This window comes from Cotesia glomerata, linkage group LG1 (genome assembly GCF_020080835.1).
Source record: "Cotesia glomerata isolate CgM1 linkage group LG1, MPM_Cglom_v2.3, whole genome shotgun sequence".
Classification (NCBI taxonomy): domain Eukaryota; kingdom Metazoa; phylum Arthropoda; class Insecta; order Hymenoptera; family Braconidae; genus Cotesia; species Cotesia glomerata.
The window spans coordinates 6,360,213-6,374,925 of NC_058158.1; the positions used below are offsets into that span (position 1 = coordinate 6,360,213).

At 28.2% G+C, this 14,713-nt stretch overlaps 3 protein-coding genes across 3 annotated transcripts; all 3 read right to left on the reverse strand.

The window, feature by feature from the left end:
• Positions 1-290: 290 nt before the first annotated feature.
• Positions 291-1,007, reverse strand: LOC123261718 (NADH dehydrogenase [ubiquinone] 1 beta subcomplex subunit 2, mitochondrial-like). Its single transcript, XM_044723496.1, has 3 exons — positions 810-1,007; positions 578-698; positions 291-475 (listed from the first exon to the last, which is right to left on the reverse strand). Exons 1-3 carry the CDS (start codon positions 908-910, stop codon positions 401-403), a joined length of 297 nt encoding a protein of 98 aa, XP_044579431.1. The 5' UTR covers positions 911-1,007; the 3' UTR covers positions 291-400.
• Positions 1,008-2,055: 1,048 nt separating this feature from the next.
• Positions 2,056-5,081, reverse strand: LOC123261709 (dihydrolipoyllysine-residue acetyltransferase component of pyruvate dehydrogenase complex, mitochondrial). Its single transcript, XM_044723486.1, has 6 exons — positions 4,565-5,081; positions 4,261-4,412; positions 3,396-3,781; positions 2,965-3,317; positions 2,294-2,593; positions 2,056-2,213 (listed from the first exon to the last, which is right to left on the reverse strand). Exons 1-6 carry the CDS (start codon positions 4,687-4,689, stop codon positions 2,084-2,086), a joined length of 1,446 nt encoding a protein of 481 aa, XP_044579421.1. The 5' UTR covers positions 4,690-5,081; the 3' UTR covers positions 2,056-2,083.
• Positions 5,082-6,970: 1,889 nt separating this feature from the next.
• Positions 6,971-13,802, reverse strand: LOC123261746 (integrin beta-nu). Its single transcript, XM_044723524.1, has 10 exons — positions 13,068-13,802; positions 12,541-12,785; positions 12,173-12,458; positions 10,343-10,966; positions 9,544-9,703; positions 9,148-9,317; positions 8,773-8,945; positions 7,636-7,954; positions 7,420-7,511; positions 6,971-7,332 (listed from the first exon to the last, which is right to left on the reverse strand). Exons 1-10 carry the CDS (start codon positions 13,239-13,241, stop codon positions 7,188-7,190), a joined length of 2,388 nt encoding a protein of 795 aa, XP_044579459.1. The 5' UTR covers positions 13,242-13,802; the 3' UTR covers positions 6,971-7,187.
• Between the last annotated feature and the right edge of the window lie 911 nt (positions 13,803-14,713).

The following is a 14,713-nucleotide window of genomic DNA, read 5'->3' on the forward strand; positions in this document are numbered from 1 at the left end:
TTTATCCTTGGATAATAGATAAACAAGAGAATAGCTTTATTTAAATTAAGTAAAAATTATTTCAATCAATTTAACAAATTCTTGAGCTAATAATATATATATATATTCTTGAAAATTTTCAAGAACATGAATTTTTGTATCAAGAAAATTTTCTTAATAAAAGTATTTTTTTTTCTTAGAGTATGATTGAATGGAATGACAATTTTAAAAAGAGCAAAAAATTTTTATACAAAATGAACACTTTTGTATTGATTGAAGATTAAATTTGTGATCCAATATCAATATTGTTATTATTATTATAATTACTGTTATTATTAATGTAGTTATTCTTCTTACAGTATATTTATCGTTCTAAATACAGCAATCTAATAAATAATTATAAACAGTAAAGCGATTATTCTCAATCATAATCATCCGGTGGGATTCCCAGTTCTTGATCAGTCCATTCTAATGGCTCTGGATAAGGAAATTCACCCTGTCAATGACATTTTAAATATTTATTATCATATTTTAGTATCTTTAAATATTTTATTTCGGTGTAATAAAGATTAAAAAATTCATTTATAATTGTACTTACGACAATGTGTCCCCAATCGTGCCATAAGTGCCACAGAATCCACCACCACATTACTCCACCAACAGTATGAGCGGCAATCATTTCAGCTTTTGACGCGTCTGGCACTTGGCGATAAAAACACCTATTGAAATTATTTATTCAGTTATTCAGAAAGTATTCATATTATTATCGTAAATATGATGTTCTTAACCTGTCATGTGTAAATAAATTACATTATATAATTAGTACTTACTCGCCACCAGAGTTTCTAATTTGCATTTTATTTATCGGTGTACGCTGTTTTGATACAGATGACAAATTTTTTAATAACCTAACACCCCGTGAGATAATCATTTTTTTATAAATTATTTATCTATTATTTAACAACAAAATAATTGGACAGTATCTGTGCTCCCGACCAGCACAGTGTGTAGCTCCGATATTTTTTATTATTTATTATTTTAGCGCTTTATTATTTCGTCAGAGGGCGCAGCAAGTAAATTTTACCACGCATATTTAAATTATTTTTTTTTTATAGAAAGTAAATCTTAATTTATTTATTTATTTTCTTGTAAAATCAATTAAATATTGACATTTTAAATAAGAAATAAATAGGAATAAAAATGAAAATTCAAGTAGCAGATATTTGATAATTTTTAGAATATTTTTAAGAAATAAATTACTCCAAAATAACTTTAGAAAAAAAAAATTGACATGTAGAAATTAAAAATACAGTTTTTTAAAATAATTTCTGAAACAAATTTTTTTGTTCAATAAAATTAAAAAATTGTGAATTGACTGCTAACTTTAATGTCATTAATAAAATTATACTTCAAAAAATAAATCTCAAGATTTTTTTCTATCAACAATAAATTTGTTTACCAACAAAAAAAAATAATAATTATAATTTATCTTTCTCCGATATAAAGATCAAATTTATACACTGAAAAAATGAATATTTTTAACTAATTATAATTTATTTTGTTTTTGTTTTTACATTATCTGATATTTTGATGGCCTTAGTCACATATTATATTTGTATACTGTTTTAAATAATTTATAATATGTATATATTTCAGCGAAATTGTATGTACACAAAGGCGAACCAATGAATATATCATTTGAGAACCTTTAATTAAATGACAGTAGCAATAACGATCTATATAAATAATGTTTGTCGATAGAGTCATATAACAGACTTTGCAACAAAGTCATTTTAATATTTTACAAACACTAAAAAAGAAAAAATAATAATAATAAATTTGATTAATTCACTCTGTGAACTTTATCTGTTTCCATTCCTAAAATTTGAACTAATCCGTACTGAAGATGATACCGCTTCAAAAATGTCATATCAATACGACAATAAATGAATTAAAAAAGAACGTATCGAAAATTTGCTTTCTTTAAATAAAATCTTTCCCAAAGTGAGTATCATCCTGGACTTGAGAATACTTGATTGTAGCTTATCCTCATGTGTGCTTCAACTATTTTTTAAGTTTTAATTATCATTAATCATTATGGCTATTACAATAACATGGTCATTGGGTTTTCCATGAGACTTCTGAACGCTGAGAGCCATTGGGCACCAACAGCACCGTCGACTGTTCTGTGATCACAACTTGCAGTTACTGACATAAATTGCGCAGAGTTGTAGCTAGAAAATAAAATATTTAATATTAATCGCACTTGTGATAAAAAAAATAAAAATAAATAGAGAATAAAATTCCTCTTTACCCTCTTTCATTGTCAGCAGGTATAAGTCTGTTTTCAGTGGTTCCTATTGCGAGAATAATCGACTGCGGTGGATTAACAATCGCCGAAAATTGTTTAATACCAAACATTCCTAAATTAGACACTGTTATCGTACCACCTTGAAATTCTTGTGGCTGGAGTTTACCTTCTCTCGCTTTGGCAGCAAGAGCTTTAACATCTTTACTTATTTGCGCTATACCTTTCCAATCAGCACCAAATACTATTGGAGTTATTAAGCCTGATTCTGTACTCACAGCTACACTTACGTCTACATTGTCGTATCTAATAAACAAATAATTAAATTAAATCATTAATTCACCATCACACTGAGAAAAAAAATTTTTGTCCAGAAAAAAACTTCTTGGCTCAAGAATCGTTTAACATAAATTTTGGTTTTTGACAAAAGAATATCAATATCTATGATGATAATAAAATATTGGCATTAATTTTGATAGATTAACAAACGAATAGGTTCATTTGAATTAAACAAAAAATAATTCGATCAATTCTTGAGACAAGAAAATATATTCTTGAAAATTATCAAGAATATATATTCTTGTGACAAAAAAATTTTCTCAAGAGTAGTACTTTTTTTTCTCAGTGCAGATTATCAAAATTTTTTATAAGTTATAAATAAATAAATAAATACTTACTGTCGGATAACATTTCCAAGCCAAGCACTGTTACCTTCTGGTACTTTTTTACACGCCATAGCCATAGCTTTGATAATAATATCATTAACGCTAACCCTGACATTTTCTTTTTCCATCATACGATTGAATTGTTCGCGCATTTTTAAAGCTGCGTCCATCTTCACGTCGATTGTCAGGTAATAATGAGGAATTGTCTGTTTACTTTCGAGTAAACGCTTGGCAATTACACCTCGGACATTCGATACTGGAATGTCCATACCACCGGCGTGAGCTGTACCAGCAGACATTGCAGGCCCTGCTCCTCCTAAATCTTTAGCTGTTATTGACCCGAACAATCCTGTGCCTCTCAATCCCTAAAAGTAATTAACAATCAATGATACACGTCCATTGATAAAAATACATAGAGGAATATTTTTAAAATAAAAAAATACCTGGAAACTCAATCCTTGTTCGGCAGCTAACCTCTTAGCCAAAGGACTCGCAAAAACTCTGTCTCCAGCAGTAGTAGGAATTGACGGAGGTGGTGGTGCGGCTGCTTTAGGAGTAGCTTTTGGTGGTGGAGGTGGAGGAGGTGCTGCAGCTGCAGGAGCAGCCTTAGGAGCTGGAGCTGCTGATCCGTCATCTTTGAAATCTTTAAATGCTGCTACACTTCCCTCGTCAGACACAATTATACACACAAGGGAACCGATTCCAATGTTTTTAGCTCCTGCGGGTTGGATTATTTTTGCTAAATAACCTTCTTCTGGTGTCTCAAAGCCCATGGTTGCTTTGTCGGTTTCTATTTCAGCTAACAGATCACCCTCGTTTAATTTGTCACCTGGAATAAACGTGCCGTTAGTCATTAGATATTTATTTTTGATAAATTGTATTTAATTTTTTATTTATTTTGGAGTACACTGAGAAAAAAAAATACTTTTATTAAGAAAATTTTCTTGATACAAGAATTTATGTTCTTGAAAATTCAAGAATATATATTCTTAGGGCAAGAACTTGTTAAATTGATTGAAATAATTTTTACTTAATTTAAATAAAGCTATTCTCTTGTTTATCTATTATCTATTATCCAAAGATAAATATTGATGCTCTTCTCTTCAGAAATTAATAATTAATGATAATAGAATATTTGATCTCACCGAATTTCTTGAACCAAGAAATTGTTAATTGAGTAAAAGTATTTTTTTTTCTCAGTATAAGTATTTTATTAATCTATAATTTAATCAGCCTGAAAATTTTACGGTAATCGAACGAATAAAATAAAACTTTGTGCTGATAATTATTTAAATAAATAATTACTACCTTCTTTTTTTTGCCAACTAATAATAGTTCCTGTTTCCATAGTTGGTGATAATGCAGGCAGAGCTACTTTAATATGATCTGGATAATCAGCATAGTACCTAAATTGTTGTCTCCATGGTTCAACTGAAAATTTTCCACCTGATCCTTGATACCTAAATTTAATCAATATAATAATAGTTATTGATAAATCTAATCTAATTTAAGTTTAACCTTATTTGTTCCTAACTAGGTATGAATTATTGAACTATTGATTGAAACAAAAGACGTCAAAATAATTGAATTATCCCGATGATAATAATAATACCTTTGGAGTGATCTTCTGTGAAGACATCGTGTGGTTAAACATCTGACGACATTTGTACGAATAGAATTACGTAGGGTGACACGAGCCAAATCATTACGGAGTTGAGCAGTCGTTCGTAGCAACATTTTAAAGTCGTTTTTCAAATTTTATTTTCTTTAATTTATTATCTCAGTGTTTTTAAATAAAATTTATTGTAAATTATCACAAAACCCCACTGTTTAATATTAAGTGTAAGATTTATATTAATTGAGACAATTATTTGGTGATGATTGTGATTAACAATCAACTACACGTTGGGACAATTTGAAGTCAGAGGTCGTCCACAAGGTCACGTGATAATCGAACGATTATCACTATTTATTAATGATGATATTGATACGCTCAATAGGTGTTATATCTTATACAATATTTACAACTCCGTTAATTTTTTTTACTGATTAAAAAAATCCAAACGTACCCAAGACACTTATGTGTCTACTACTTGTGTGTCTACTACTTGTGTGTGATGGGGTTACGACGATTTTCGACTATTATTTTTGACATCTAGCTTGGACTAGCCGATCAACAGATGGTGTTGCTTCGTAGTTCTGGAACATATGATGTAATGCGCGTGATATAATAGAATTTTTTTATTTATTATCTAATAATGTTGTGATAGCATTTGAACATGCTCTAAAGATGATGAGTATTACAATCAGGATATCTGAAAACTTTTGATGACATTAAATTTAGCTGTTACTTGACAATTATTTAATTTTTTTCAGCAAATAAATTTGTTCCAAAAAATTATTTATAACAAATTGCATTTTTAATTTTTAAAAATTTCTAAATGTCAATTTAAAAAAAAAAAAATTTTTTTGACATTATTTATTTGTTATAAAGATTCTTAAAATTATCAATTATCTGCTAAATTAATTTTCATAAACTTTTTGCACGCCTCATAGCGCGAAGCGCGTGAGGTTGTGCTTTATACTCGACTCGTCAAGATCAAGCAATTTTGTGATCTTTAAATGCCTCTATCACAACCACATTACACTTATTCAATAATATAAGTAGATGTACACCGAAAAACACTTAAATTAAACCATCTTTTACTTTCTAAAATCATTTCATGTTGCTATTTTGAAAAAAAAAAAACGTTTTGAAAAAAATTTTACGTGGACGTCCGGATGTCACCCCATTTTGGATGTACCAACGATTACTCCCGAACAAATTGATATTTCAAGACCGGACCTTTTTTATTAGTTTAAGAATTCGATTAACTGGGTCCGTATTTCATATCAGTGGCCTAGCTTATGTATTTTTTTTTTAAATTGAATTTTTATTAAAATTCACGGATACAACCGTACAAAGCCAAACGAACTTTTCTTATTTGTCACGTGAAAACTTTGGCGCCACTTGATCAAGCTAGATTTTTGCACGCCTCATAGCGCGAAGCGCGTGAGGTTGTGCTTTATACTCGACTCGTCAAGATCAAGCAATTTTGTGATCTTTAAATGCCTCTATCACAACCATATTACACTTATTCAATAATATAAGTAGATGTACACCGAAAAACACTTAAATTAAACCATCTTTTACTTTCTAAAATCATTTCATGTTGCTATTTTGAAAAAAAAAAACGTTTTGAAAAAAATTTTACGTGGACGTCCGGATGTCACCCCATTTTGGATGTACCAACGATTACTCCCGAACAAATTGATATTTCAAGACCGGACCTTTTTTATTAGTTTAAGAATTCGATGAACTGGGTCCGTATTTCATATCAGTGGCCTAGCTTATGTATTTTTTTTTTAAATTGAATTTTTATTAAAATTCACGGATACAACCGTACAAAGCCAAACGAACTTTTCTTATTTGTCACGTGAAAACTTTGGCGCCACTTGATCAAGCTAGATTTTTTTAGACTGCGTGCGCATATGACAAAAAAAAAGGGCGCCGATATTTAAAAAAAAAAAAATAAAAAATACTCTGTAAGAAATTACTTAATTATAATTTTTTTTTTTTAATTAATTATACAATTAATTTTTTTCTTAAAAAATGATTGAGCGTTATGAGACGTGCACTTTTGGATTTTCCAAACTTTTTTAGACTGCGTGCGCATATGACAAAAAAAAAGGGCGCCGATATTTAAAAAAAAAAAAAATAAAAAATACTCTCTAAGAAATTACTTAATTATAATTTTTTTTTTTTAATTAATTATACAATTAATTTTTTTCTTAAAAAATGATTGAGCGTTATGAGACGTGCACTTTTGGATTTTCCAAACTTTTTAATTTTTATAACGAATAAACTATGATAAAAATGTTTTTATAAATTCGCACTTGAAATTTTTTTTTTAATTTTTACATGTGGAGTTTTTTTTTATTATATTTTTTTCATAATAATTTAATTGTTACAAAAATCTAAAAAAAAAAATTGTATTTATTGAACGCGCTGTAAGAAAAACCGGAAAACTGCTTATAAAATATTTCTTTTGCTTTTTTTTTTTAATTTCGCTTCAGTTACATTAATTACATGTAAATTTCAGTTTCGCAACTCAAGTTTTTTAACAAAAAAATATTTACTTATTAATAAAATACAGATAAGAGCTTTGGATTTAAGATATATTAATTAATTATTCCTAATCTTCTTTATAAGAATCAGGAACTCTAAATTCAGTAGTCGCTGGCCGGTAAATAGGATTTTGTGTTAATGCATAAACTGTCTTTTGACGTTCGAGTTCAAACTTAGCGTATTCTCTTTTGTCTTTTATTGCGGTCCAACATCTAAAAAAAATATCAACCAATAAATTATTAAAAATTAATAATTATTGTTGTGTAACAATATTATTAATATGTTAAAAAAATTCTTACTTCCAAATTATCAAGGCAATTATTCCCATCACGACAACTGCGAAAAATACCACCCCAGGAAATACAGCTGCTGGTAATGGAGTTTGACAAAACTGTAGAAAGAATATTCAATAAATTATTTTAACTTAATCGCAAAAAAATGATTTAATCAAATAAAAAATTATTTTCTCTAATTTATAAAATATTTTTTTTTTTTTAAGTGTAAAATTTAATCACCTTATCGCCGATAATAAGAAGAACTCTGTTGTCTTCCGTGAATTTGTAAGCGTATGGAATAGTACAAATAGTAGAATCTCGAACAGTTCTAACAATACAATAATGGTCGCTAGAAGTATCAACTTCGTGAACTCTTTCTATTTCGTATTTAGAAGTACCGTTCCTATGACAGTACTCATCAGTCTTTTCTGGCGTTTCAACTGTCACATTGACGCACGACTCGTACAAAATACAAAGACCACTTCCTCCAATGCTAGCTGATGATTCGCAATAAATTCCACGGTATAATAAACCATCTCCTGGGGCAGTTACATTACATCTAAACAGAAACATTTAGTACCTTATATTTATGACACTAAAATTGACAGACATTAGAAATTTTAAAAAATTTTTATAGTAATAAAATTATTATGAAAAAAATTTTTTTTAAATTCCACATGTGAAAATTAAAAAAAATTATTGGTAGAAATTTTTATGACATTAAGAAGGGTTTACATTTTTTCTCTCTCTCGCCCTCTATTGGACAAACGAAAGTATCTCTGTCATACTTGTACAACAAATGGAATCTTAAAATGCATTTTATACATAAATAAATGAAAATTTTCCAAAAAAGCGCTTCGCTCTTCGATAGATAATTTAATTATCTATCGAAGAGCGAAGCGTTTTTTTTTTTCGAAATTTTATCACATACATGAGAAAAACACGTTTGAAAATCAACTATAAATCGCTCTTAAAGTAAGCAGTCACTTGATCATTTTTTATAAACAAATTTGTTCTGAAAAATTATTTTTTAGAAATTGTAGTAGTAGTAGTTTATTTCATATAATGTATGGCCTGAATGGCCTTTTATATCCCTTTCCGCTTACAAGTATTAATTTGATAATGAATTAAAAAAATAAAATAATATTTTTCAGAAATTGTATTTTTAATGTTGTTAAATTTCTACAAATCAATTTTCGTTTCTAATTTTTTTTTGCAATAATTTATATCTTAAAAAAAATCTAAAAATCATCAAATATCTCCTAATTTAATTTTCATAAATTTTGAGAAGCATTTTTTTTACTGTAATTAATTTATTACAAAATAAAAAAAAATTTATAATTTCCTATAAAAATATTTAAAATTTATAAAACTGACCGACATTGTCCACAATCACAAAATCCGTGATTAGCACAAACATCATTGCTTCCAGGTGCTATGCAAAGTTCATTGCCTGTCGGGCATTCACACACATCTCCTTCCCATCCATCTAAACAAGTGCAAACACCACAGTCACACCTTCCTCTTCCACCACACTCGATTCCATTAGTCTGCAAATAAAATCTAGGTTTAACAAAAAAACTTCAATAAAATATATTCATGTTTACTAAAGACAGAAACATTATAAAATTTCTTCTTATCATAATATCACCTCGATGTACTCTTTCGTAAATAACATTTAATATTTATTCAGCATAATAAGATGATAATTATATCACCGGTGAATTTGCAAAATATTTTTTTTTGAATTACCTTATCGCAAGGTGAGCACTCACAGTACTTCCCATTATATCCTGGATCACAGTTACATGAACCACAAGTACATTCACCGCGGTTTGAGCAAACTTCATTTAAATCACCGGGCTTTATACATTGTAAGTGGTTTAATGTCCATCTACTCTCATCACAGTCACACGTTTCTCCTATAAATATTTAAATTAATTACTTTAAAATCAAATACTTAATAAATTAAAAAAAATTTTTAACAGATTAAATTAAAGCCGACAGACTTTAAACAATTTTTGAATTAATAAAAATTATTCATAGTAAAGACCAATTATTTTTTATATAAATTTTTTTAATTTAATTATTATAAATTGTTAGTTTAATAAAAATATATTATTTAAATATTAAAATTAATTTACAAACCAGACCATCCATTATGACATTTACAAATTCCGCATTCATCAATTCCATTATTACATCGAGGTGATGTTTTTTCACAATCACATCCACATTGCAATTCAACTTCTATCAATGTCTTAGAAGCTTCTGAAGCAAGTGCATCATCTATTATTATAGTTTGTTTCTAAAAAAAATTATAATTAATTAATTTAATAAATAATTTATAATTAAAAAAAAATGACATTAAAGTTAGTAGTCTTGAAAATTTTTTAATATTATTTAACGAAAAGATCTTAAATCTATCTTCTCTTTACAGATGCTATTTATTGTGCATAAAAATTACTAAACATTCTACACATGAAAATGTAATATATTGTTGTAAATTGCCGAGGGCGTTTCTTTACAAATAAATAAATAAATAATCAAAAAATTTGTTCCAAAAAATTATTTTAAAAAATTGCATTTTTAATTTTTGAAAATTTCTACGTCAATTTGAAAAAAAAAAATTTTTTTTGTCATAATTTATTTGTTATAAAATTCTTAAAATTATCAAATATATGCTAAATTTTTTTTTTTTTTTTTTTATATAACTTTATATTTTTTATGTTTTAACTTCTTTGATAAATTTGTAAAATCTTTGTAAAATTTTATCGTTTTCTCATCAAATGTATTTATTGTTGTTACTTATTTATCTAACGACCAATCGACAGTATATCAAAGATGTGTATTTTATAAAAGCACTTAAATAAATAATAATAATAATAATATGCTAAATTAATTTTTGTAAAAAAAAAGACATAAGAAAGAAGAAATAAAATCTTACCCAAAGACTTTCATTGGTTGGACAATCAGCTAAAGATAACTCTATTTTAAAATCATAAACTTGACCTTCTTGTATCCCACTACACTCGGATGTCATAATTTCCGGTTTATCGGAACTCCCACATTTTGAGTAATACTTAACGTCGATTAAATCCGTTGAATTATCGCGCAAAACAACTTTCGTAACAATGTCACGATAAGATTGCTTTATAATTTCTAAAATGTTGGAGCTGTTGGCAGCCAAAGTGGCGACGCGGGCTTTTTCTTCCAGCAAAGCCGCAATTTGCTCGTACTCAAATCTTCGATCCTCAGCGACGGCGAAGATTAAATTAACCTTCCGCTGTTTTAGAAGACGCGAAATTTCAGCCAGCGAGGGGTAATCGAATATCTTGGACTTGGTATATTCACCGTTAGAATTAAGATGACATGAGAAATCGTTCCGATTTACTACTCCGCCGAGTTTACCCTCGCCAGCAAAGTGCATCAATCCATCAGTGGCAATTAGCATCAATTTTCGCGCCTGTCGTGCCCATCCTACCTGTTCATTGCACACTATGGCTTGTACAACACCATCTAAACCACCTTCCAGATTGTCTACGTTTCCCGTTACATGACTAGAGTTCACCTATTAAATTATTCATAATATATAATAATAAATTTTATTTAGGTCATACCATATTAAATAATCTATTTTTAACTATCGTTCACACTTGTGAAGTAATCATATATATTTATAGATTTTTAATTATAATTTTACGCGATGAATTTTATAAAAATTTATTAAATTTAATTAAAAAATGTATTTCTAATTTTCAATCTATATTATTAAGAGAATAAGAAAAATTTTGTGGCCAGTGTATTTATATGATAAAATGGGTTTTTATGGTTAAATTTGGTATCGTTAGAAAGGTCTTGACCTGAAGTTGTGCCTTATCAAGGTTTCATATCATTCTCACCGATAATCAATTTATTATGATAAGTATTTAGGCTGCATTCGAAAGTACTCTATCTCTAGATACATAATTAAGGAATGACCTTGTATCTTGTGAATTATTGACATTTTTAAAGATGTAAGCTCATCTCGATGTTACACTTATCAAGAGCTTTCATTTGAGTACCCACATGCATTTTGATATATATATATATATATATATATATATATATCTATATATATATAGATATGAAAAATTGATGTGGGTACTCAAATGAAAGGTCTCGATGAGTGTAACATCGGGATGAGCTTATATCTTTAAAAATGTCAATCGTGAACAAAATACAAGGTCATTTCTTAATTATTGACGTTTTTAAAGATATAAGCTCATCCCGATGTTACACTCATCGAGACCTTTCATTTGAGTACCCACATCAATTTTTCATATATTTATATATATTATAGATATTTATATATGAAAAATATATTTATATATGAAAAATATATCAAAATGCATGTGGGTACTCAAATGAAAACTCTTGATAAGTGTAACATCGGGATGAGCTTATATCTTTAAAAACGTCAATAGTTAAGAAAGTACAGTGCAATTTAACAAAAGTCATTATTTAATAAAGCAAAATTTTATTTATTTATAGTTCTCAAGTCCCGGCAGTCACACAGTGACTGCAAGGTTACTAGTTTTAAAATAATGAAATATTTATTAATTTTTTATTAAGATAAAATGCTACAAATTTTAATGATTTCTTCTTTGAACGCTTTTTTAAGTATCACACAATGTAAAAAAATTTTTTTTATGAATAGCTGATTTAATATAAAGTGATAATATATTTTAACATAAATGAATGATGTCAATTGATTACTATTTAATTTTCAGCCAACCTGTTGAATAAAACGAAGTACATCTTCACTAAGCGGCATGTGATGTTTGAATGAATATACTGGAGCGCAAACTTTGTGTTCACCTTTACACGGATTATCTTCATGACCAGGGAATACATACGGCATCAATGGCTTATCAGCGTAACTTCCGAATCCTAAACGGAAATTACTGGTGTAGCTACCTAGAGTATGAGCCATTTTCCACCCGAGACTCACCAATGTGTCTTTGTCGTCGTTCATTGACCACGTCAAGTCCATTAAATAATATAAATCCAGCGGATAGTTTCTAAATTGATATTAAAACATAAATAAATTCATTTAGATCTAACTCTTTTTAATCTAAATAACCGAGTAGTCTAAAAATATACTTTGCAGGCCTGTATTTAAGATAAACAGATTCTGTGTTATGTGGGCGTAGTTTTATGTGTAATCTCTGTGGTTTCAATTGAATTGGTACTTGGTCAGGTACAACCACATCTTGAAAATCATCATCTTTTATTGAATTAACAGATCCCATTGATGCATGATGAATCGCGTTTTTCGGGCAGCCAAATGCTTCTAAACGTTCCGCGCTGCTGCATCTCAATTTTCCGATAGTAGAATTTGAATATGACTATAAATAATTATTTTTTATTACTACACTGAAAAAAAAATTAACTTAAAACGAGAAAAAAATTCTTAAACCAAGAAAATAATTATTACCTTGAATCAAGACGAAAAAATCTTAAATTAAGTAAAATTTACTTAAACCAAGAAAAAATTCTTAGTTTAAGAAATTTTCTACTTAAATTAAGAAGATGGAATTTTTTATAATTATTTACTTGATTCAAATAAATTTTTTGTCTGTGTACAGATAAATAATTAATAGAATTAAAAACAAAGCAAATCCGCTCACCCATTCGCTACACCACGCACAGGAAGAACTACTCTCAAGGCATGTCTTGCAGGATGTTTGTATCGCGCAACGATAGAGCAACGATTCTTCAGGAAAACCGGCAGCATTTATCGCTCGATGATTATTGTTAATTACTATCAATAAAAACGAGATTATTTGACTTTTGATCTCCATGACACGCCTTCGTCTCACTTTCTCATTAAAACGCTATTGATTTTCCTTTTAATGACCATTATTATTTTTTATTACCCCAAATCGATCGCATTTTATGTTTCTTCTTTTCTTTGACCTTTTAAAGTTATAATTTATATTTTATAATAACAATAATTAACAGTTTAAATGAACACAGGTGTGTATCATCGTAACAATCTTATCTGTTTATCTTGACTGATAGTAATCAGTGATGTAACATATTTACAAACTATCAATATCACTTATCAATAAAAGATAATAATAATAATTTTCTTTGACCACACATTAATGAAAACTATCACTTACAATTAGTAATACCACCAGTAACTCCTAAATAAATAACTTATTCATCAATGATCATAATATTACAACACAGTTTAACTTTGATTTTTTTTTATACAATAACCGGACGATGAAGTAATCGAGCGAAGAAAAAACTTATAAAGATGTCATGTGTTACTAACACACTAATTTCACTATTTGAAATTTAAATGATAATGAACAAATAATTTATAATTTATAATTTATAGTCTTCACTCGGGTTACTTTAAAATTTAAAAAATAAAAAATTTTTTTACTGAAGCGTAAAATAAAAAATTTTAATTCACTATTTTATTAATTTAAATTAATGGTTTTTGTAATTAAATTGTAGTGTTACATGCTGCAGAGACTGTGCTGGAATAAAAGCAATGAGCGGTATGATAGATCGCGAGAGAAGTATCGTCTGGTAGTTTTTCCCAACAAAAGCGGCAGTCACTCTCTTAGTGTGTTATCCTTTTTAAAATACGTCACGCTCCTACACACCTTGATGAGCATTAAATTACTGCTTGTATTACAGTTAGTGTAATAATATACATAAAAAATTTTAAAAGTAAGGATGTATATATATATATATGCACTTTGTACGGTTGTAATAATGTAAAAAATAGTAAGTGAGTATAAGTATTGTAGAATATAGTAAACCAAAACCACTTGTATTGCCTACACACTATTCTGTGTATTCTCAGATATTCTCTGATACCGAGTGGGTTGATACACAACACGTATTTGCGTTGACGATGCCGCTATCGGTATTGCCGTTAACGCCAACACGTAATCTCGCGGCACTTGGCCTATTTGTCATGTGTATGTATATATTATATACATATATACAATACGCATTAGAACATCTGCTTAGTATATAATAGTACAATATTATTACATTACAGAGAAATATTTAATTTAATAACTACATTATATGACAGTTAGTGATGCAATTTCATTTTACATTGAGATTTCTTTATGCAATTTCGCTATTTTTTATTCTTTTTGTTTTCTGTACATTGGTAATTATAGTAAAGTATAGTAAATTATAATATTATTACAATAACTGTAATTAAGTAAATCAATTCATTTTAATGAATGAAATTTTTTTTTGCTATCTTAAAGAAATATTGATCTATAAATTTTTTTTC